This window comes from Staurois parvus, unplaced genomic scaffold, assembly GCF_062004578.1.
Source record: "Staurois parvus isolate SC_StPar_1 unplaced genomic scaffold, SC_StPar_1.0 ptg000192l, whole genome shotgun sequence".
In the NCBI taxonomy this organism is placed as follows: domain Eukaryota; kingdom Metazoa; phylum Chordata; class Amphibia; order Anura; family Ranidae; genus Staurois; species Staurois parvus.
The window spans coordinates 11,549,302-11,575,064 of record NW_028317988.1 but is presented as its reverse complement, the minus strand read 5'-3'; the positions used below and the strand labels follow the sequence as shown (position 1 = coordinate 11,575,064).

Here is a 25,763-nt window from a genome sequence, read left to right as displayed (position 1 = left end):
CCAAGAGCGGTAACCCCGAGCTACACTCGGGCTTACCATGCAGCGTTGCTCAGGGAGTCCCTGCAGCACTTACCTTGTCCTTCGCTCCCGCAATGTGTCCCCTGCAGCGTCCCCGGCCATCTCCTCCGGTCGATGCCGGCATCCGGCTTCCGTGTTCCGGTCCCTGTGACATCGGGACGTACGGGCGCCGGAACCGGTGTCAAATTTTAAATTTTAAAAAAATGTCATTTTTTAAAAAATGATTATAATATAGTAAAACATTGCTGTTTCAATGCATTTCACGTATATTTTGTCCCTACTGCTTTGTCCTGTCCCCTGCCTACCTTTTGACTGTTCTTTCTGCCTGGAAACTTAGAATAGTCCATGGCGTCCAAAAAGCGTCCCTTTATGTCAAAAGCAGTTTTAGACCAGCTAGAGAACAGCGATAGTAAATTAGAACCACTTGCAGAATTGAGTGATAATGATTCGTGGGGAAATTCGTCATCAGACACTGAAAACGATTTTGCGACTTTGCTCAGCGAAGTGCGAATTTGCCTCTGTATTTCAAATTTCAGTGTTTTTGGTTTGATTATATTATTGAATTAAATTTATTATTATTATATTATTATTTTTTCTGATTATTAATTAAATTATAATTTATGATTTCGTGTTTCAAGTTTTATCATATCCGGAATGTTTACTAGACTCTTGTTCGGACAGATTTCAGTGAGTTATTCCTAAAAATTACAGCCTACAATAAAAAACTACATATTTCCATGCAAAAAAATGGTACCGCTTTCAGCACCAAAAATTCGAAATAATCATACTGCCAGGGAGGTTAAAGGGTACCGTACATCAAGTTCACCAGCATTAGGAGGAGAAGTACTTATTAATTGTCATCTACACCTTAGATCATCTTCACACCAATTGGGCCCCCACTAGCATGCAGAAAACTCCATATTGTTTTTAAAGGGACATTGGCTGATTATAGATGAGAGCTCTCTTCATTTTCAAATCTAATCCTTGCCATCAGGTTCTGAGGACCCGCAGTGAGCTTACCTGTTTGATAGTTTTTCTTGCTTGTTGGAGATTCCACAGTCACCTCAGATTGGAGGCAGTGGATTATTTTTGAAAGCAGACCTGCTAACAGTTACTGGTACATTACTGTGGATGTTGTTACTTTTACTTAAAGTTGACAATAGTGAAAATCATTTTTTTAATTTCTTTATTTTCAGGAAAATTTACAAACAAAATTACAACTTCAAAAAACTCGCCATTCCTCTTATGAAGTACGTCGGACTGTCTACTTTGCAAAAAGGGGTCATTTGGGGGATATCTGTACTGTTCTGACATTCTTGAACCTCAAGAAATTAGATTGGCTGTCAGTACTTCAGGATTGATCAATTTTCAGATATATCCCATAGTTTGTGAACTCTATAACTTTCCTACAGACTAAATAATAAATACTGATTTGGGTTATTTTCACCAAAGAAATGTAACAGAATACATTTTGGCCTAAATTTATAAAGAACAATTATTTATTTGCAAACTTTAATAACAGAAACAAAAAAAAAGTTTTTTTTTTCAAAATTTTCGGTCTTTTTTTGTTAATTTAGCAAAAAATAAAAACCCCAGCGGTGATTAAATACCACAAAAAGAAAGCTCTAGTTGTGTGAAGAAAATTATAAAATTTTAGTTTGGGTACAGTGTTGTATGACCGCGCAATTGTCATTCAAAGTGTGAGAGCTCTGAAACCTGAAAACTGGCCTGGGCAGGAAGAGGGTAAAAGTGCCCTGTATGGAAGAGGTTAAAATACCCAATGCTTTTCTTAATCATCAAAAAACAATGCTTTATGGTGAACTAGTGGTACAAAGGACCCTTTCTTTAGTCTACTTTGTAAACAATAATTAGTAATAGAATGAATACATTTGATGGCTTTAACCTCTTTAGGAAATTAACCCAAAAGCCATGATTAAACCTAAATAGTAAACGGTAGAACGACTGTCAAGTGGAAACAGCCATAGCTGTCCCTGCTGATCCAGCCAAATTTCGATCCATCTTTGGCCAGCTTTAGACTATAGACTATCCAAAACTAAAAAAAAAGTTTTTGGTAGAATAAAGAAAATATTAAGACTAAATACCAAATATTCAGCATCACTGTTAAACTAAGTGTTGTCAGCAGGGGCGGACTGACCATTTGGAAACTTGGGCACTGCCTGAGGGTCTGGGGTCAGTAGGGGTCCCCCATGAGATGCCCCTGGTACATTTTTCATAGGCTTTTTTGAGTTTGGGCAAGGACACAGGGGCCCCATGATCCCCTATTGCCCGGGGGCCCCATGAGTTGTCAGTCCGCCCCTGGTTGTCAGTTTATGTATAAATTTTATTATGCTAACAACCAACTAAAAACACGTATTAATTGCCCCTTTTTTAATTATATTTCCTGTATCTGAAAATCCCAACCAAGCAAAGCATTATAATTAATATTATAGATTATATAGCCTAAGTGAAAGATCTAAAAATTAAAGAGCTCTAGGTATAATGATTTTTTTTAGTTAGCTACTGAAAGCTATCTTTTTGACAATATTTTAGCCTTTTTAGCTACTATATCTGAAAACATTTTTTAATAGTAACAATTGTTAATAAATAATTCAGAATGCATGAACATTTGATTCCATTTACATACTTTAATGATTTTTTTCACATTTGGGGAGATATATATATATATATATATATATATAAAATTATATATAAATATGTTATATATCCTATTATATACTATATTGCAATTGATTCAGGAACATCATTCGTTTTGAAAATAATCAGCATTGATAAATATAATGTATATATTAAGGGAGTAAACAGGACCATTTTTTTTCTGGAGTCTGTTTATTTTAAATATTTAGTATACAAAAAGCAATTGATTTATTATAAATACTTAGAACATTATTAAATAATCTAGAAAGAAAAATGTTCTCCAGGAACAAGAAAGTTGACTAAAATTGTTAAAATAAAATTCTGCCAAATTGATTTAATATCTTATATTAAAAATATAGACTTTTAATTTCTTGCATGGAATCCTTCTGTAACAGAACAGTTTCCTTGTGCAACTGTTCATGATATAAAACATATTGTAATCAGTAACAACTGTATTCTTATAATTTTATGATGTAAATATTTTTGTCTGGACATATAGATACAATTAATTATTCACTAATGAACAAATTATGAATACACACAGATATATCAATGGTTAATAATTGATTTTACACATTAGTGGATCAAAGCCACAACATAATCATGTTTTCTTTCCCACGAATGAATGCATACTGAAAATAATTGAAATATGTAAACTATTAAAAATAGAAACCATCATTAAAAATAAAATTTTATTGGAAATTATTCTATCACTCAATATTTTATGTCAAAAAGAATATCAAAATACGTTATGATATATGAATTTATAATCTATATTATTTATATTTAATGAGAAACATCATTATAGTTTAAAGAACCCAACAATAAAACAATCAGAATTTTCCCTGAAACTGTGATTTTTTTTATTCCATATCAATAGGCTAATAGGTTCCATATCAATGTAGTGTACTACAGTGTGTCAGTTTTATACCAGGCCTGTGTCAGTCATTCAGCCAACCAGGATTAACAATATTATTTTTCTCCTGGCTTTTTAAAACTTTCCATTTTTTCATTCAGGAAAACACCCCATTGCTACACTGCTGGCAGATACTCCGCAAAAATTGCTCTTTGTGTCCTGTTGGAAAGCGTTTCTTCCCTGATGACTGTGCTCCGGGAGACAGTAAGTGAAGGAAAACCTTAAAAAAAAAAAGGACACAGAGAGCAATGAAAAAATTTCTAATCCTTTCCCTATTAAACTCAAACTAGTAAAAAATATTATAAACTAATATGAACTAATAACAGAAATATTTTTGCTGAAGTTCCACTTTTAATTCCAAAAAGTTTCACTTTTTTTTATTATTAATGATAATTGAAAGCTAGTAGAATGCCAAATATATATATATATGTTTTGTGCTCCATATTTTTATCTTTTGTGCGCAAAGGTTTCTTATTTGCTTATCTCTTATACTATTTTCCTTTTTAAGTGTCAGTGAATTTCTTATCTTAAGTTGTATTTTTGTCTTAAACTATTATCCTCTTTTTGTGTTGGTGAATTTCTTATTTCTTATTTTAAGCGGTATGTTTGTATTACACTAGTATCTTTTTTTTGTGTTGGTGAATCTATTTGCCTATTTTGGGATGTCTTTTTGTCTTATACTGTTATCTTATTTTTGTATCAATTAATTTCTTATTTGCTTATTTTAAGGGGTATTTTGATTGACTAGCAAATTTACAGACTGATTTTTTTTTTCTGTGACATTTATCTTCCCTTTCAAAAACTTTAAAGCCTTACAACAAATAAAATCAGATTAACTAGTTTCAGCAATGTGTTTTTCCACAGTTGGCTATATACTGTAAATATGTCCTTATGACTTTCTATTAGAAGCTTTGCACACAGGTAATATGTGCACAAATGTACACAGCAGTAATGCAGTGGTAATTGCTTTTGGCAATTATAGCAAATCATGTATCAGCCAAAGCTTACATTATGCTTTTCAGGGGCTATTTTCTTCTGTTTTATTATGAAAGTAATAAAATAAAATTTTCACAGAATGATCGTTTAATTGATTCACTGTGGAAAGTGGTTAAATTTCCTCGTATTGCGTGTTCAAGCATTCAGTAAAATGCATTAAAATCAGAGCATGTTTGTTTCTATTTGTACCGGAAGGTTTGCGCATGCTTGTAGCCCCCAGACAACACTGGAAAGGCACTATCAATGCTTTGTTTCTTATATACTTATTTACAACACATACCTACTGATTTGACTTACAAACCATTGCTTATTATTAGGACAGTATAAATTTCATAATAATAATTTTTAGTTTGCAGATCAGCATCGATATACATTTATATTTGCTATTATATACAGTAAACTATACAAAAAACCCCCCCAAAAAACTATTATCACAGCTGACAAGCCAATGTAGCATCTGAAGCTAGTGTTACATTACAAGGGGATATAAAACGTAACACAATGCAATGTCTTCATTGGTGGCAATTCTGATGACAAATTCACTTGCTGACAATTAAGTGGCATGATTTACTAAAGTGTGAAGTAAGGTGCATAGTAGTGAAAGTGAGGGCCATATCATATTGGTGAGCCAGTTGAGTTCTTTCCAGTGGCAGGATTGCTTTGGAGGACACAGCACAGTGTGAAAACTTGTCGTTCCCTCTCCAGCTGGAGGAGCAAGGTGTTGCTCTCTCTTCAACTTTGCAGCCTGTATGTACTAAGCATCAAGAAGTATGATTTACTAAAGCGTGACGTTAGGTGCACAGTAATGAAAGTGATGGCCATGTAATATTGGCAAGTCAGTTGAGTTTTCGCCAATGGCAGGATTAGTTTGGGGTCTCTAAACTGCGGCCCATGGACCAGGTGTGGTCCTTTGCTTGCCTTTATCTGGCCCTCGGTGCACCTTTCCTTCCACTGACACCAATGAAGGGGCACTATTCCTTCCGCTAACACCGATGGTGGGGCACTATTGCACCCACTGACACCAACAATGGGGTATTATTTCTCCCACTGACGCCAATGAAGGGGCACTATTCCTTCCGCTAACACTGATGGTGGGGCGCTATTGCACCCACTGACACCAATAATGGGGTACTATTCCTCCTACTGACACCAATGATGGAGCACTATGCCTTCCACTAAAACCGATGGTCAGGTACTATTCCTCCAACTGACACCAATGATAGGGCACTATTCCTCCCACTGACACCAATGATGGAGCACTATGTCTTCCACTAAAACCGATGGTGGGGTACTATTCCTCCCACTGACACCAATGATAGGGCACTATTCCTCCCACTGATACCAATGAAAGGGCACTATTCCTCCCACTAACACCAATGATGGAGCACTATTCCTCCCACTGACACCAATTATAGGGCACTATTCTCCTAGATTGTAAGCTCCAAGGATCAGGGCCCTCCTATCCCTCTTGTATTGAACTGTATTGTTGCTATATTGTAAAGCGCTGAGCAAACTGTTGGCGCTCTATATATCCTGTATAATAATAATAATAATTCCTCCCACTGACACCAAGGATGGAGCACTATTCCTCCCACTTACACCAATGATGTAATTTTTCTACTCCCACTGACCACCAAGACTATGGCACTGTTTACTCCCACTGATGCCAGGGCATTTTGTACTCCCACTGGCCAAAGTCCAACCCCCTCTAAAGTTTGAAGGGCAGTAAACTGGCCCCTTGTTTCGAAGCTCTGGAGACCCCTGGTTTGCAGGACACAGCACAGTGTGAAAGCATGTCTCTCCCTCACCAACAGGCGGAGCAAAGTGTTGTTCTCTCGTCAACTTCTCAGCCTGAATGAGTTCTTCCTGCATTTGCTAGTGGCCCTGTTACTGGTGAATTCTCGCTAGCATCAGGATTGCAAGTATGACATGGGCCTGAGACTGTGGTCACCTCGAACAACAAAAATTAGTATTTCTTAAAATTCTTTTGCACATTGGATTGCAACTGTGATGTAGGGGAGACACATCCACTGCTTAGTACCCTATTAAACCTGGCCAGTCCGGAGAGGCTGGGTACTCACTTACTATTTTGTGAGTTACAGCAGCTCACTCATTCAGAACGGACTGCCAATAATGGCAGTGAACCAAAACTCAGATCTGTTTTTGAGACAGACCACCACAACGTGCAAATTGTTGGAACTTCAGTTGGACTTACTGTATTTGTGCATCGGGGTGCCACTCTAAATAAAGTGTGCAGTCCACTGAAGTGTGGCATAGTAAAATACATAATGGTGTTTCTTTAGATAAATCCCAACTGCTGGAAGGCTCCTCCTCTCTCCTCACCGAACCAAAGGGTGCTGGCTCTCAGACATCAAAGGCAGAGAAAAAAAGATCGAGCTGCTCAAATTCAAAGAGTCCAAGGTATTAGTATCACCCAAAACATAAAACATCCACCTGCTCTTCTTATGCATTTCACTCCAACAGCAGCAGTGACTACAGAATTATTATTGGTATACAGGATTTCTATAGTGCCAACAGTTTGCACAACGCTTTACAATATAAAGGGAGATAGTACAGTTATAATATAATGAAATACAAGAGGGTTAGGAGGGCCCTGCTCACAAGAGCTTACAATCTAATAGGGTGGGGCAAGTGGTAAAAAAGGTTATAACTGTGAGGGATGAGCTGACTGAATTAAAAGTTTAGGTGTTAGCCCCCATGTACACGGACACTTCTGAATGATGGAAACTGACTGCTGGAAAATGTAGGTTAAAAAACATCTGTTTAGCTGCGTTTGCATAACGCGTTTATGTGCATTTGCGTTTGGAAGCGTTTTTTAAAGATAAGCACAGAAGACCTTCCAAATGCCCAGAATGCACTGAAAAGTGGTAAATTATTACCTATATGTGCAGCAGCAGGTGTTGAAATTAGCTTAGGTGTGAGTTGCTCATTAACATTTCTTTTGTTTCCAAGGTTGGAAAGGTGTCTGGTGGGGGGAGTCATTAAGGTCACCTGGCATGGGGTCTTCATGAGGAATTTGAGGTGTGAATGGTCATTAACATATCTTTTGTTTCCAAGGGTGGGAGAGGTCTGAGGTGTGAATTGGTCATGACAATGTGTGACCAGCTTGGTAGGAACATCCTGTTTTCAGTGTTTTGTCCATCTGAGTACCTTGAAAACGCTTTGCATGCATTTTTCATGATGAAAAAAGGCTCTGGACAGCATCAGGAACTGAAAGAGTTAAAAACTATTTTCAGACACAAACGCTTATAAATGCGATTTGCCACATTTACAAGCAATTTGCGTTTGGAACGCTGATAAAATCGACTGCTGAACTCAAGTTTTCTGCGTTCAAAAAAAATGACTGTAAACTTAACTGCCTGTAAAAGACTGTAAACGACGATGTGTATATGGACACATAGGAAAACATTAGGGAGAGTTCAGGGGCTACTGAAAAAAACGCTGAACAGCTCCTAAACGCGAGTTTATCAGCTGCAGTGTACATGAGCCCTTAGTTGGAGGTGGGATAAGCTTCCCTGAAAAGGTGAGTTTTCAGGGATCGCCTAAAGATGGCCAGAGTAGGAGATACCCCGAAAAGATTGAGGTAGAGAGTTCTAGAGGATAGGAGAGGCTCTTGAGAAGTCCTGGAGATGAGCATAAGAGGAGACAAGAAAACTAGAGAGCAGGAGGTCTTTGGAGGAGCGGAGAAGACAGTTTGGGTGATATTTTGAGACAAGATTGGTTATGTAGCTCAAGGAATGACTAAATGACTAAATGAATGACTAAGCTCCTGTTGGAATGAAATACATATGTATAGTGTATTTATACTAATACATGTTGGACACTTGAAATTGAGCAGCTGCATTCTTGTTTCCATGCCATTGGTGTCACTTTGGACTAGAAGTGATGTGGAATATACCCCAAACAGGGGCAAAGACAGCAAAAAAGTATTTTTTTTAGTTCAGTAAGGAGAGTTTAGAGCCAATGACAGGTTGCATTGCTGTCTGCATCTATTTACTTCCTGGTGCCATCGAGGACAGGAAATGAGAGGAAATTCTCAAAGGGGACACAGACAACAATAAAAACCTGATAGAGATTCCAAGCCTTTCTTCTCATGCTACACAGTTGATATATCGGAAAGATCAAATCTGAAACTATGAGGCATACTTATTTATCAAAGGGCGATATCCTAGAACAATCTCCGCACTGTCCATTCCGATGGCTTCACCTCATTTATCTGGGCATGTATAACACGTTTTAATATCAAAAATATTAATATCCCCAACCTTGGATTTCAGATTTTTCTCATTTTGTTGCTTGGTCTATGTGCCACATTGTAAACAGACCTCACAGTATCATAGAGAAAAGGCTGGCAAGGTGTGTGAGGGGGGAGGGAGAGTTTTACACTGCATATGCAAAGCAACAGTGGGGTTGATTGACTAAAGGTAAACAGATTGTGCACTTTGCAAGGGCAGTTGCACTAATTTTCCCCAGAACTTAGTGAATGTGGTGAAGCTTCACTTTGTAAAGAATCAGATGAAAGGAAAATAAAATAACAGCATTTTTGCTTGCATGTGATTGGATAATGGAAATCAGCAAAGCTTTACCACATTCACTAAGCTCTGGGGAAAAATAGTGCAACTGCACTTACAAAGTGCACAGTCCATTTGCTAGTAGGTCAACCCCAGAGTTTCTTTAGGAGAGATTTTTTTTGAAACACAAATACTTATTCTACATATTTTAGACGTGTTTGACTAAATATAACAAGGCCGATGATTAGACTGCAGTTTTCTAGTATCTAGGTGCAAAAAGTGGCAGTTGGAGGTTGTAGAGAAAAAGAATGGTATGAGTCATGTGATCTCACATCAACTATCACTGCCTCTTAATCGGGCCACTCTCTAGTTGACAAAACGTTGAAAATCCCAAAACGGTTCAAGAAGATAAAAGTGGCTTAAACTGTCATCGGAAACCTAATATATATATATATATATATATATATAACAATAGAAAGACGTTCATTCATCCAGCTTGCTTTGTTGTCCATTTAGGAATGTCAGATGTGTGTCCGTACATATACTGACAAGTGATTGCTATAGCAAAGTTGGGCCTTTAGTTGGTCTGCTGTTTGCCAAGAGCATGTGGCTTTCCAATTGTTTGGTCTTCGGCTCTTCAGCTTGGGCAGAGAGAAGGGCAGGGGCAGACATGTGGTGAGTGGCCATCTTCTGCTGTTGAATCGTATTGATGTAGCTGACAATCAGCAGAGTTATCTCCAAAATCTAAAGGAATAACAAGAATTAGACTTCAGATGATTAAGACATAATCCAGGACATATGCAATGGCTGGCTAAAGAGAATGTATACTTGTTTTGTATAACCAGTATTTTCTTGAATTACTTATTGCAGTCAGGACCACAAAAATTGCTTAAAAAATGAAAAGTAAAAAAATATGAACTATAGTGCATTTGAATACCCTGTATTCTTGTTTCCAGCCAGTAGTTGGCTTCTGATAACACGATTCCCAGGCTATGGTTATCTGCTTTGCTGAAAAAAAACCCATTTCAATACCTAAAGCTGGTATTTACAAACAGGGCTGAATGAAAAGTGATTGACCCCTTTCCTCTCTGCCTGTTTAGTTCACTCTGTACTGAATTTTATTTAAAGAGAGAGGCTGAAAGTAAACAGCTTGTGCTGTCCTCTTTCTTTAGAAGACGCATGGTGTGCTGTTCATTTTCTGGCACAGAACGATCATATGTCTCATGTTTCTGGGTAACTTGGTGAATTAAACCCCGTAATCCTGGATTCATCACATTCCCCCACCTCCAACCATCCCTCAGCGCCCTTCCCCCAGCAGATACTCTAGGCCAGGGGTGTCCAAAGTATGGCCCTCCAGCTCTTTGAAGTACTACAAGTCCCATCATGCCTCTGCCTCTGGGTGTCTTGCCTGTTGATGTCAGAGTCTTGCAAGGCCTCATGGGACTTCCAGGTCAACACCTGGAGGGCCATAGTTTGGACACCCCTGCCCTAGGCTGTATATTTGCTATTTTTTTAAACTCTCCTTTTTCCAAAGTTTTCAGGCCTGTCACGTGATGCTGCAGAGACTTCCTTGCCTTTTCTCTAGGCTGAGCAGTCCTCAATGATGTAAACAGGACATGATGACATCACTGCACCATTACAGAGTGAATGCAGGGCATAGTGGTGATGTTCCCTCAGGGGCAGGGCCATGGTGTCCTGCCCCCACAGTATTTGGGAGTTAGGTCGCGCTGAGCATCATTTCACCTAGATGATTGAGAAGGACATCTTGTTGTGCAGAAGAGGCACTGCATGGGACAGCTCCAGATTGAAGCTGGGTTTTGGCAGCCTGAGTTCCTTTTTTTGTTTTTTGAACAGTCTGGGGGACCTTTTTTTTTTAATAAAATTATTCTGAAGTTGATTTTTAAACTTCTCCTAACAGTGCTGGTCCAATGAACAAAAGCCTAGATATCCTTGATCCTGTGGTCATATAATCTTTACTAAGGAAAGAACACGGGCAGCGCTGTAGCATTTTCTCCAAAAATAGTATGTTTTCCAAACCTTCTAATATTTTTCATTTACGTATCCCAGCAAGACCGCTACATAGTTCATTTTAACATTTCAGCAAAGGGCTACTTTAAAAAAAAAAAAAAAAAAAAAAACAGCTTCTGCTTAAAAAAAAAAGTGCCTTCCCTCACCCCTCATTTGTTGGCCCACCATCTTTCTACTGGAAACAGAAAATGCTGTTCTTGTGCTTGTCCCCCTGTTATTTTTAATAGTAGTAATCTGGGCTGCTCAGTAGAAAAAATAAGCTTCTCTCGCTTTGGCTGCAACATTTTATTTGTTCCAGCGAAATCCGGAACCCGGGGAGGCCACTAAATGAACAAAAGAGCAAGCATTTTGTAATTACATCGCCTGGTCTTACAGTTTATAATAGCTTTTTCTCCCTCTCCTAACCTCCAGCACAGAAAATAAACATGCCTTTGTTTAAGCCGCAGGTGCTTAATTCATGCTTTTAATATCCGATCGTAGAAGAGTACTTTACTCCTAAAAGCCTACCTCCGTGCTGCTGCTAGCGTGTATTTCAGCTAATGTACCTACCTTCACTTTCGCCATAGCAAACAGAAGTTTTTCAGTTGGCTTGTCCTTTGTCTGCGTGTTAACCACCAGCATAAAGTCATCATGATAACCTCCGAAGGTCATTAGACTCCTGTGTGTGTATGTCAACAGCAACCTCTTAAGAAAGAGAAGAGTGGGTGGAAGGAAAGAGAAAAAAAAACAAAGGGGCTAAACATTATTTTTCATTCTAATTCAAACAACAATTGCACTAAAAGTCTCAAACAAAAGCAAAGCATTTACTTAATAAGTGACTATCGGGCAGCCATTATGTACTTATATAGGAGGGACATATAAGCGACACGTCTAGAGTACATTTGGTTAAATAAAGTCTAACTAGCTGGTAATCAATCTATATTAACCTGTAATGTTCAATTTGCTTTTAAGTAAAACACCTAGAGATGGGGAAATCAGGATTCTTTTTCATTTTAACTAAAAAGGGGGTGGAATGTAATGTTTACACAGGCTCAATAATAATATTAATAATAATAGTAATGATAATATTAGTCAGACGTACCATAGTGTTATATTCCAGCACACTTATTCCATCTTCATGTACTGCCAGCCAGACTAAAGGACCTTCAAAAGGATTTGGAGCTATAGGCTGCAATGTAAAAAAAAAATAATATATATATAAATATATATATATATATATATATATATATATATATATATAAATATATATATATATATATATATATATATATATATTAGCAACAGATTATTGTTAGCCATATATTGCAGCACAAAGGGGTTTGTATACAAAAACAATTAAACGGACGCCACAATACTTTTAATTATTATTATTATACATGATTTATATACTGCCAATAGTTTGCTTGGCGCTTTACAATATAACGGGAGACAATACAGCAACAATACAGTTCAATACAAGAGGGTTAGGAGAGCCCTGATCCTGGGAGCTTACAATATAAGAGGGAGGGGCTAGAGGTGCAAAAGTTAGTAACTGTGGGGGATGGACTGGTAGGAGGAATAGAAGATTCCATTATTAGCTGAGGGCAGGATAGGCTTCCCTGAAGAGATAGGTTTTCAGACATCGCCTAAAAGTAAGCAGAGTAGGCGATAATCTGATAAATTGGGGTAGAGAGTTCCAGAGGATGGGGGAAGCTCGGGAGTAATGGGTAACGTTAGGGTGCAGCGGCTAGTCAATTTGATGTGTACCACCAAAAAACATTTAAAATTAAAATTCAGCCCCTGGATGACATCGGATGACGAAATGCATAGGGAAGGGTGTTGGACGTGACGTCACCACGCACACCGAATCTGTATTTGCAGCCAGAGTGGGCTTTGGCTACATGACAGAGCATATTATACTAGCGTCAGTCAAATAGACAAATGTGAGTGTTATTGGCGTTTTTTATGTAATGACATTTTAGACAGTTTTTCAATATGCAAACGCTTTCTTCCTTCTGTGGATGACATTATAACTTTTTATGAAATGATGTGGGGTGCCAATGTAAAGAAGCCTTGACAGAAACCTGCCAAATGGGGAGAAGCCGCAGACTTTGACCCATAGAGTCACATGCATTAGATACTGGTTTATAAAATGACCAGCATTCTCTCTGGTGAGTTAATTTGGTGCATTTGGTGGAGAGCACTAACATGACTGAAGATCAGTCACTGCTTTTTTGAGCATCTTCTCACATGAAACTGTTTTGTTTTATATGAGACATTTCTTCTTCATATGGGACACTTTATTTAAATGTATTTATGTTTATTAGCATCTATTGCATGATTTGTGTTGTATTTGCACATGGTTTATGCGTTTGTGATTTATTTGCATGTTTTTATTGGTATTTTGTGATTTGTTGTATGCTGCACAATTGCACTTTATTATAATTTTGTCCTCCGTGTTGCATAATCCTGAGTTATGCAATAATTTAAAGTAGAACTAAAGGCAAAGCTTTTTTAAAGCGAAGTTCCAGCTGAAAAAAATAAAAATAAAAGTCAGCAGCTACAAAAACTGTAGCTGCTGACTTCTAAAATACAGTCCCATGGTCCAGCAGCGTTCTCCCCGCAGCTGGTTTCACCGGCCGGCTTCTCTCCCTGGCGCAGCATCCTCAGTGTGGGATCCCCAGCTGTGACAGCTTGCGGCTTCACAGCCAGGTGCCCACTGTGCATGCACAAGAAGCGCTGTGCTTTGTGAATGGTCCCGTAGTCTTCTGGGACCTGTCACGTGTCCCTACGGGGAGGGAGGACAACTTCTGCTTCTGATCGCCACAGGTGAGCGCAGCGGAAGTGGTAGCAGGTACCTGTCAAATTTGGGTACCTGCTCCCCCCCCCCCGCTCCCCAAAGGTGCCAATCCTTAATGGGGAGCGGGGGACAAAGACTTAAAGCGGAACTTCCCCTTTTGGGTGGAGCTCCGCTTTAATCTTGGATAGAGTAAGGAAGGGTTATAACCCCTGTCATTTTTTCCCCATTAGGGAGATTTCCCTTCTCATAGCCAAAACAGAAAGTGAGAGAAAAGCCCTCCAAAGTGAGGAAATTCCTGGTTGTCACCAGAGTCACCAGAACTAGTGTCCCCATTGGTAGATTTCCCCTCTATTACTGTTCTGGGGACAACCCAAAATTTGGGATTTTCTTTTACGTTCACTTTTGTTGTAAACATGACAAAATAAAGAAGGTGAATCTCCATAATGGGGGCACATATAGCAGTATAAGACCCCAGTCACACTGGGTGCAACTTGGCATGCAATTTACATGTCATGCAACTTGCAAATCTCATGCCAAATAGCACCTTAGTGCTTCTCGGCCTTTTGGCTAAGATCAAGTGTAGTATCTGTTCTTATCAGTGTCCAGTGGGGGTGCTACCGACCATTCTGATAGGAGGATGGTTGTTGTATAGTACCCCCACTGGTATGATGGGGGTCTGGATGGCTATTACGGGGAGGACAGAAACCGGGGAGCGCCATGATTCGTTCTGGGGCCTCGGGAGTAATTCTCCTTTGGAACGTCTGAAGGACCCAGTTGCCTCCTGATTTGGACGGTCTACCTTGGTCTGGCCTGGGGCTGGGAAGGCAGAGAGTCCGCAAACTAGGTGCCCCCTGAGTAGTCGCCTCAGGGGTGCTCTAAGTAACACTTGGGTGTGGGACCCCATGCTGTGAATGAGCACATGGTCACCAAGTTTAAACACTTTTTGCACTGCGCCTCTAGGACCGGGCCTTTTGGTCAAGTTCTGGGCAATTTTTTTTGCTACAGGCCTCAGGGTCTGGTCAGTGCACAATTTGGGCACGACACTTTTTATTATTTTTATAGATTTATTTAATTATTTATTTATTTATTTATTTTTCCTCACCCCACGTTTGTCACCTTTTACTTTTGTGTGTGTTTTTCTCACAGGATGGAGGGTGTGGGTCCTCGGGCCTACCCTGACGTCTAGGGGGAGGATGTGTGGCCATACGGTTCCTTCCTCCCCTGTCCCTAGGGGGTTTTCTCTTCGGGAGAACCCCCTGACCTAGTACTGGATGTCCGGCTTCGGCTGGGCATAAGGAACGGTGGTCCACCAGGCCTTTTGGCCAGGAGGACCAAATGGGAACCTTGTCCCTGTCAGGAGCTTCGTGCCCCGGGGGATCAGGGTAACGGTTCAACCCCTTCGGGGGTAGGACAAAAGCACACCCCTAAGTGCACTTTTTGTGTGGTGTTTTGCACTTGCACTTTTTTGTGAACACTTACGGGTTTTTTCGTTATAGTTGCACGTTTGCGGACTTAAAAAAAAAAGCCAAATAGCACCTTAGTATCTGCAATTACAGCGGTCATATGGGTGCGGTTCAGACTTGGTTGGAGCCACACCGATTTCTAAAATAGTACATGGAATATTTTGGTGTGATTTGCATAGACATCTGTGTCAGATGTCTTGCAAATCTCACCTGAAATCAGCATGTCCCCTGACTTTGAAATTGTGCGACTTCACTGTAAGTCAGGGCGGACTGACCATTTGGAAACTTGGGCACTGCCAGAGGGCCCGGGGTCAGTAGGGGGCCCCATGAGATGCCCCTGGTACCTTTTTCATAGGCTTTTTTGAGTTTGGGCAAGGACACAGGGGCCCCATGATCCCCTATTGCCTGGGGGCCCAATGAGTTATCAGTCCCTGCTGTAAGTCGCACAATTATAAATTTGGGCTTAATGTGTAAGATTGGGGTGCTAATCCCTCTCCCCTCTATCCAAAACTAAAAAAAAAAAAAAAAAAAAAGTTTTGCCCTTAGTTGTACCGTAAAGATCCAGTGTCCTGGACTTGTCACACAATACTGTCTTGCAGCGCTACAGAGCACCACGGGCTTTATATAATAGGGTGCAGAGAGCTCTTCAAGGAATTGGGGCCACGTCTTATTCTTATTCTAAAAAGTTCACTTTTAAAGTCACCTTGTCACTATGGGGTCCAAACTAGACTAAAGTTGGACATACACTGTAAGATTTCTCTTGTTCAGCCCTGCAGGCTAAACTAGAGAAGTCTACCGATTCTCCCATACAAGCTAAACATCATGGATGGAGGAATCTCCCCACCTGCTATTGTATCCTGACAGTTGGCACCCGTGGCTGTCAGAATACCTGAATATTAGCTGCATCTGATTGGATGGAGACACTATTCAGCTAACATTTTTCCAAGTGGCTCCTTTGATTTTTCAGATCGAAGGATGTTGGGTGGAAGGGTGCCAGCAAGGTCACCCACTGCTCAAATTTTGTTTGGATCACCGTGAAGGAAATCACCAAGAGTTAGCAACATGTTTTGAATTTGATTTAATTTTAATTCAAATTTCTGACTAAATTTTGTTCTATTATTTTCTATTCTATTCCTTTAGTTTCTATTCTATTTTATTATATTTTTATTTTTTTTCCTATTCTATTCTGTTTATTCTATTCTTTACAAACTTTGAATTTCAAAAGACGGCTATATTCTTTCTATTCTATTCAAATCTATTTTATTTTTTTCTATTCTATTTAAATCTATTCTGTTGCATTATTTTCTATTTTATTTTATTTTCTATTTTATTCTTTTCTATTCTATTTAAATCTATTCTGTTGCATTATTTTCTATTTTATTTTATTTTATTTTCTATTTTATTCTTTTCTATTCTATTATTTTCAAAATTAGAATTTTGGAAGACAGCTATACTCTAACACTAATATACAGAGCCCTTGAAGGAAATCACCAAGAGTCAGCAATATGTTTAGAATCTGATTCGATTTCAATTCAAATTTCAGATGAAATTTAGCTATATTATTTTCTATTCTATTCCTTTATTTTCTATTCTATTTTATTTCTATTCTATTTTGTTTTGTTCTATTCTATTCTTTACAAAATTTGAATTTCAAAAGACGGCTATATGCTTTCTATTCTATTCATATCTATTCTATTGTTTTCTATTCTATTCAAATCTGTTCTATTGCATTATTTTCTATTTTATTTTATTCTCTATTTTATTCTTTCTATTCTGTTATATTCTATTATTTTCAAAATTAGAATTTTGGAAGACAGCTATAGTCTAACACTAATACACATAGCCCTTGAAGGAAATCACCAAGAGTCAGCAATATGTTTAGAATTTGATTCGACTGCAATTCAAATTTCAGACGAAATTTAGCTATATTATTTTCTATTCTATTCCTTTATTTTCTATTCTATTTTATCTATTCTATTCTGTTTTGTTCTATTCTATTCTTTACGAAATTTGATTTTCAAAAGACGGCTATATTCTATTCTATTCAAATCTATTCTATTTTTTTCTATTCTATTCAAATCTATTCTATTGCATTAATTTCTATTTTATTTTATTTATTTATTTTCTATTTTATTCTCTTCTGTTTTATTCTATTCTTTTCAAAATTAGAATTTTGGAAGACATCTATATTCTAACACTAATATACATAGCATAACATTGAAGGAAATCACAAAGAGTTAGCAATATGTTTCGAATTTGATTCAATTTTAATTCAAATTTCAGACTAAATTTAGTCATATTATTTTCTATTCTATTCCTTTAGTTTCTATTCTATTTTATTCTATTTTTATTTTTTTCCTATTCTATTCTGTTTATTCTATTCTTTACAAAATTTGAATTTCAAAAGACGGCTATATTCTATCTATTCTATTCAAAACTATTCTATTGTTTTCTATTCTATTCAAATCTATTCTATTTTTTTCTATTCTATTCAAATCCGTTCTATTGCATTATTTTCTATTTTATTTTATTCTCTATTTTATTCTTTTCTATTCTGTTATATTCTATTATTTTCAAAATTAGAATTTTGGAAGACAGCTATAGTCTAACACTAATACTCATAGCCCTTGAAGGAAATCACCAAGAGTCAGCAATATGTTTAGAATTTGATTCGATTTCAATTCAAATTTCAGACGAAATTTAGCTATATTATTTTCTATTCTATTCCATTATTTTCTATTCTATTTTTTTCTATTCTATTCTGTTTTGTTCTATTCTATTCTTTACGAAATTTTATTTTCAAAAGACGGCTATATTCTATTCTATTCAAATCTATTCTATTTTTTTCTATTCTATTCAAATCTATTCTATTGCATTAATTTCTATTTTATTTTATTTATTTATTTTCTATTTTATTCTCTTCTGTTTTATTCTATTCTTTTCAAAATTCGAATTTTGGAAGACATCTATATTCTAACACTAATATACATAGCATAACATTGAAGGAAATCACAAAGAGTTAGCAATATGTTTCGAATTTGATTCAACTTCAATTCGAATTTCAGATGAAATTTAGTTTTGTTATTTCGGATTCATATAAATTCATTACTTTGGTAATTTGGAAATTCGGATACATCCAAATCTCAGAATAATGAACATGTTGTCCAAATTTCAATCTGTAACGCACGTCTGAAAGATTCTTCAATGAAAACACCTGACCTCAATAATTTGGAAGTGTGCCCATATACAGGGTAGCACAGTGGCTAAATGGTTAGCACTTCTGCCTGGCAGTACTGGGGTCATTGGTTCAAATCCCAACCACAGCACCACCTGCCTGGAGTTTGTATGTTCTCCCTGTGCCTGCATGGGTTTCCTCCCACAATCTAAAGACATGCTGGTAGGTTAATTGGATCCTGTCTAAATTGGCCCTAGTATGTGTATGTATGAATGTGAGTTAGGGACCTTAGATTGTACGCCCCTTGAGGGTTAGGGACTGATGTGAATGTATAATATATATGTAAAGCACTGTGTAAATTGATGGCGCTATATAAGTACCTGAAATAATTAATATAATGCATAAGAGTCGATGGCTTACATTGCAGTATAGCACATTTCTTACTTTTGCTGGGAAAAGGGTGGCACCAAAGAAAGTCCACTTTCTGGCAACTGTAAGGTATATCCGCACACAGTCTGAAGCACTGTGGCCGCGAAGTGCCATCCATCTTGACCCCAGTCTCTGCTGAAGCTGTCTGAAAGGAACAATAGCAGAGCAATGATCCAACGTGTGTTGTATGTAAAGAGGAAAAGCAAGCAAGGGACTAGACAAGGCTAGACATTGACTCCGGGATTCTGTACTTTTGAAAGTGTCAGGTCTTTCAAAGAAATTCTCAAGACTTGTTAAGGTTACTAACATCAGTAGATAGGAATTCTGATTCCTGATTTTAGACCTAGGCCAAAATGATGCCATACATCCCAGGAGTCTTCATGGGCATTTTTTTTTCTTTCACCCTGGATAGGCTCAGCACACCCTCCTAGTTGCTTGCCTGAGCTAAGGGCAGATGGATTCCAGGAAGTAAATGATACATGAATCATCTGCTCTTACTCAAGATGGCCATGGCTAGAAATGCTAAGGGGTGTTTTTTAAAGTGATTTCTCAACAAAATAAAGCATGGAGGCATGAATGGATGGGGAGGTTTGCTTTGCATATTAAAAATGACTAAATAGCGTTTTCAAATTGTGGTGTACATATATAGTTGAGTTCTCTTTAGAGAGAGAAAAGGGAAAGAGGTCAAAGTAACATGAGAAGAGAAATGCACCATACAGACACAAAGTGATGAACTGATCAGGGGGGCAGCACAGCGGCTAAATGGTTAGCACTTCCACCTTGCAGTACTTGGGTCATTGGTTCAAATCCCAGCCATAGCACCACCTGCCTGGAGTTTGCATGTTCTCCCTGTGCCTGTATAAGTTTCCTCTCACTCTCTAAATACATGCTGGTAGGTTAATTGGCTCCTGTCTAAATTGTCCTAGTATGTATGTGGGTTAAGGACCTTAGATTGTTTGCCTCTTGAGGGTTAGGGACTGATGTGAATGTACAATATATATGTAAAGCACTGTATACATTGACAGCACCATAGAAGTACCTGAAATAAATAAAAAATATTACATGCAGCATGTTCATTCTCCTTTTCTGATGCAACAACATAAAAAGCCATTCACAATTCTGCCCCCAGCTACATCACTAGCCTAGCTCTCTAGCTCCCATGTCACCTCCTCCGATGCTCGCCTCCAGGACTTCCTCCGAGCCTCTCCCATCCTATGGAACTCCCTACCCCAATCTGTCCTATTTCCTATTCTATTTACTCTTAGATCGTCCCTGAAAACCCATCTCTTCAGAGAGGCTTTTCCTGCTCCCACCTAACAAATTTACTTTTATTTTCTCTATCAGCTCATCCCCCACAGTTATTGCCTTTTGTATCTATTGGCCCTCCCTTTTAGATTTGAAGCTCTACTGAACAGGGCCCTCTGATTCCTTCTGTATTGAATTGTATTGTAACTGTACTGTCTGCCCTCATGTTGTAACGTGCTGCACAAACTGTTGGCGCCATATAAATATATAATAGTATAATAATAATAATAATAATAATTAACACTACAACACAAAATAAAAAAAATGATAGACATGTATGGTCTATGCCTGCTAGGGCACCTATATGGTGTCTATTCTAACGTCATACATCATGCAACAATCACTGTCCCATCCTCAAAAATCATAATTATACTTCTTTCAGCCATGATCACAGCATACAAATGGAGACAAACCCACCTCAACTGCTCCTCCGTGCAGTCCTCTCTATACCTCTTGGGATAAAACTTTTCCAGTGCTTGTTTTACTGCTTGGCTGGATTTCACTTGACCTGCTGTGGCCTGAAAGGGTCGTTCATAATCCCCACTTTCTACCTGGAGATGAAGAAGAGGTACATGCCATTATAATAATATGGAACGAGGTTCTTAAGAACCGGTACTACACTTCACATTTAGGATGTACATATGAGACAGAAATGTTTCCCCCTAGAGGTGGGATTTTAAAGGGCAGCAGTGCTCAAAGAGCCAAGATATCAAAAACAAAAGATTTTTCTATAAAAACACAATAATTTAATTGTAAAAAATGTATTAAAATGACAATTATTTTCAGGAAGCATGGTTACAAGAGATTACATGCACAATACTGTACATGATCAGTTTGACAGACATACTGCCAACGCGTTTCGAGATTAGACCGTCTCTTCTTCAGGGATGCAATACATGACTATGAATGTATTCTATAATTTAAGAACAATACACATTAACATAGTCCTAATGAGTTCAACAAACATGCCATACATAGACATATTTTAAAAGAAAAATAAAGGTAATGCAGAGGTGCTAAGAACTGATGTTGTCTGGATACACCGCTGTCCATCAATGCCACTGCAGTCACCATAAGGGGCCAAGAAAAGGAACCTCATCCCTGCTGTGGAATTTAACAATATCTCAGTGTAAATATATAGGATTCAGTCACCTAGGGCTTAATTATATTTAATGATGTTAAAGTGTAAGTAAACTCCTTTTTTCATATTTTACCTACAGGTAAGTCTTTAATAAGGCTTACTTGTAGGTACTGTAAATATCTCCTAAACATGGACCGTTTATTTTTGAGGTTCTCTTGACTCTCTTGCTCCTCATTGGCTCAGACACAGCAGCAGGAGTCAAAGGCTCCCCCTGCTGTCAATCACAGCCAGTGAGGAGGGAGTGGGGCAGAGCCGAGCTTTATGTTTCTATTGACACACAGAGCAGAGGCTCGGGAATGAGCATGCATGATGTGCATACCCCTCATGAATACGTGCTTGTGCACGAAATGCGTAGAGGAGGAGCCATACGCAGTGACGTCACACCACCGAGACCACGAGGAGGTCCGGCGGCCTTCTTACTTTCTGTATATGGTCAGTGATCGCTCCTATGCTGTTTTTGTTTGACACTTTTATTTGCAATAAACGTTCTTGGCTGGAAAATTACTACACTATGGGCAGTATTCTTTTTGGCTCTTTGTGAGCCAATACTACCCTAGAGCCCATACCTGGAGGACGGCAGCTGTGTGGCAGTTTACCAGAGAGGAAGGAGATCTCTTGGACCTGACCAGACTGCTGACTAACTTTTAAGGGGGACCTCTGGCTCAATATCATACACTGCGCATTATGATTTTTCATCTGGTGAGTGCGCATTTTTAACATTCCTTCTGACACACCACCTAAGTGAACATATGGGAACACAAGGATCACCCTTTAGAGACTATTTTGATCACATCAGTCACTATTGTTCCTTGAACTGTTTCATGCTCCCTAGCAGGAAAGTTGTGTGATATATTTCTTTATCATCACATACACGGCACCTTATCATATTATATGTGAATTGCATTCTTGTCACTTTATATGGGCACTTTATTATATGCTTTTAATCATATTTATATAGCACTGCACCCCTATGTTGTAATGCATGAGTGCCCACATAGCAAGCAGCTTACTATGGAGGCACTAAGCTGGGGGAGAAAAGCCAGGAGTGCTGGCGAGGGACCCAAGAAGAGGAGGATCGGGCCTGCTCTGGGCAAAACCACTACACAGAGCAGGTAAGTATAACATTTGTTATTTTTAAAAAAATAAAATGTTTGCCTTTAGCAGTTTGTGGTACTCGGATACAGTTTAGTTCCACTTTAGGAACAATTGAAAATATTGTTAGTACAAACATAGTATTAGGATCGGAATTTCTGCCGTGTTTCGCACAACCCAGTCTGCTTCTTCAGGATTGTTTGGAAGGAATATATCATGGAGAGAGAAGTAGTTACTGCATATGGTCATAAGCCCGACAAGCATTCGTGGGAAGATTGTAGGGGACTTAAGAGCTGGGAACCCCATAACAGGACTGAATGGCCACCTACTGAAACTTGACAGAACTTTTAGGTCCACCTATAGCAGTGGAAAGATGTATGAATGTGTGACTGCTAACAATGAAGTAGTCAGATATCTATAAACCATCTGATCCTTTGGGTCACAGAAAGCCCACTGTGGGGTGGGTCTTCATGGATCTATACTGTAGTTGGATGCCATGATGGGCCATATATCTACTAGCAAAGAAAAGTTTAAAAAACAGCGACAGAAAATAAAGTTGTTATGAACTTACAAAAGCGTCCTTCACCAGTTACTTGTGCAGAGTGAATTGATGATTAGCAATATCAAATGCAGCCCATAAGGAGCTTTTTTTGTAGTTCACAAAGTACAACCAGGCATTCACATACCCCCAGCTGAGAACCAATAAGGGATGCATTTACTTTAAAAAATGCATATATTTTCGCCCAGTGAAAGTGTATGTGCATTCATGTGTTTGAATGGAAGCAAAACAATGAATGGTATTAAAGTGTTACTAAAGCCAGGACCCTGCATTCACTATATCTGGTCCCCCACAATACACAGGAAATGCAATTAGTTTAGTTAATATAAACTGCTAAATACTTTTTCCCATCAGCTATTAGAGCAGTCTTGTGACTTCTATCAGTGTCCAGCCAAGCACTAGCTAAAGCTTGTAGGTGGAGTTTTCTTTCTGCTCTAGGAGGATGCAAAACCCCTGACCTCTGTCTGGATAGTGCTGATTGGCCCTGTGCTGATCACATGCACTCTCCCAAGAAAAAAAACAAAAAACCTCTCCAGCAATATACACCAAACTGAGCATGTGCCCATGGCTACAGTTCAGTCTGTCTTATCAGGAGATAAGAGGTGGTGTCTTGAAAAAGGGGAGGAACAGAGAAGAAAGGATCAAACAGTGTTTTTCACAATGCAGAGGATTAACCCCTTAGGTTCCACAGTGAGTATAACAAGCATGCTTTACTGCATATACAGACTGATTTTACTGTTGTGGGTTTAGTAACACTTTAACTGTGAAAGACAATTGGGTTCCCCACACCAACAGCATAGCCCAGTTAGCATGTAAAGAAAATTGGCTTCAGCTTATCTTCTCCCACGCCGCCCCCCTCTGACACATTTCACCCTCCCACGGGCTTAGTCATGGTGACATGGTGACTGGGCTGTGGTATTGGTGTGTGACTCCTTATAGCCTTTCAAAGTCGGTCTTAGTGAGCTAGGTGAGCCCCAATAAATGCAGACACCCGACAGCATTGGAATCATCGGGTTTCTGCAAGTCGGCAACTTGGAACGGCGCTCTTTATCTTTACCAGGGTCAAAATGAATTTTGTTAATCTATTGCCTGTGCTGTTTGAGTGTTTAATTTAAAACGTAATACTGCATTTGGCCTCTAGAAGGTGTCATTTTCCTAGGACACGGGTGTCAAACTGGCAGCCCTCCAGCTGTTGCCAAACTACAAATCCCATAAGGCATTGCAAGTTTGACAGTTAGAAGTACAGTATGACTGCCACAGGCAGAGGCATGATGGGACTTGTAGTTTCGCAACAACTGGAGGGCCGCTAGTTTGACACCCCTGTCCTAGGATATTTGACTTCATCTAGTGACTAAATGTCGTATTTTTCTATTTTAAATCAATGAAAAACAATCGATCTGCTCAGGAAACAGCCTAAAAACATTTGTTTCTTTGCCCTATTCACGCAGAAGAAATGTATATGCACTTTCACTGAGCAATAATAAACGTATTTTAATGAATCTGCACTGGGATAACACGTGTGGCTGCTGGCAAACTAAGTTTAATATACACAAACCTAAAGACTTACAATATCATAAAATGATGTGGAGAACAAAAAAAAAAGAGTAAACAATGTTCAATGTGCCAATATGAAATCTCTCTTAATTAAAAGTCCATATATATTCAGATGAAAAACATCTTCCACCATCCAGAAGATCCTTGTAGTGTAACGAAAACACAGAACGCCACCACCCAAACCACTTCAATACCGGGCACTTTCACCCCCTTCCTGCCCAGGCCAATTTTCAGCTTTCAGCACTGTCGCGCTTTGAATGACAATTGCGCGGTCATCCAACATTCTACCAAAATGTAATTTTTATCATTTGTTTTTCAGACAAACAATTTTTTTCTTTTGGTAGTATTTGATCACTATTGGTTTTTGTTTTATTTTTGTGCTAAATAAATGAAAAAAGACTGAAAATTTTGGAGGAAAAAAAAGGGTTTTTCTTCATTCTAAAATTTTGCAAATAAATATTTGTTCTACAAAAAGATAGGCCTGTATTCTATTACATTTCTTTGGTGAAAATCAGTGTTTAATATTTAGTCTGCAGGAAAGTTATAGAGTCCACAAACTATAGTATACAGGTGAAACTCGAAAAATTAGAATATCGTGCAAAAAGTTCATTTATTTCAGTAATACAACTTAAAAGGTGAAACTAATATATGAGACAGACTCATTACATGCAAAGCAAGATAGTTCAAGCTTTTCACAATATTCTAATTTTCTGAGATTGTGAATTTGGGGTTTTCAAGAGCTGTAAGCCATAATCATCACAATGATGACAAATCACGGCTTGAACTATCTTGCTTTGCATGTAATGAGTCTATCTCATATATTAGTTTCACCTTTTAAGTTGCATTACTGAAATAAATGAACTTTTGCACGATATTAAAATTTTTCGAGTTTCACCTGTATACTGTATCTGAAAATTGATCAATCCTGATGTACTGATGGCCAATCTCATTTTTTGAATCCTCAAAATGCCAGAACAGTACAAATACCCCTCAAAATGACTCCTTTTTTTAAAGGAAACAGTCCAAGGTATTTAGTAAAAGGTATGGCGATTTTTGTGAAGTTATACTTTTTGGGAAAATAAAGAAATGTAAAAATAAATTTCACATGCTGTCACCAGTGC

General features: G+C 38.3%; 1 protein-coding gene and 1 pseudogene across 1 annotated transcript in view; one reads left to right on the top strand and one right to left on the bottom strand.

Moving 5' to 3' along the window:
- Positions 1-1,187: 1,187 nt before the first annotated feature.
- The window catches only part of PLEKHH2 (pleckstrin homology, MyTH4 and FERM domain containing H2), a 239,504-nt gene continuing 214,928 nt past the window's right edge, over positions 1,188-25,763 (bottom strand). The window contains exons 26-30 of the mRNA XM_089677844.1: positions 20,714-20,847; positions 19,007-19,136; positions 12,227-12,313; positions 11,695-11,829; positions 1,188-9,861 (exon numbers count right to left, since the gene is read on the bottom strand). Coding sequence (XP_089533970.1) covers positions 9,676-9,861; positions 11,695-11,829; positions 12,227-12,313; positions 19,007-19,136; positions 20,714-20,847 — 672 coding nt within the window. The 3' untranslated portion in view covers positions 1,188-9,675. The remainder of the gene's footprint in view (positions 9,862-11,694; positions 11,830-12,226; positions 12,314-19,006; positions 19,137-20,713; positions 20,848-25,763) is intronic.
- LOC149461809 (U2 spliceosomal RNA) lies at positions 14,472-14,584 on the top strand (annotated as a pseudogene).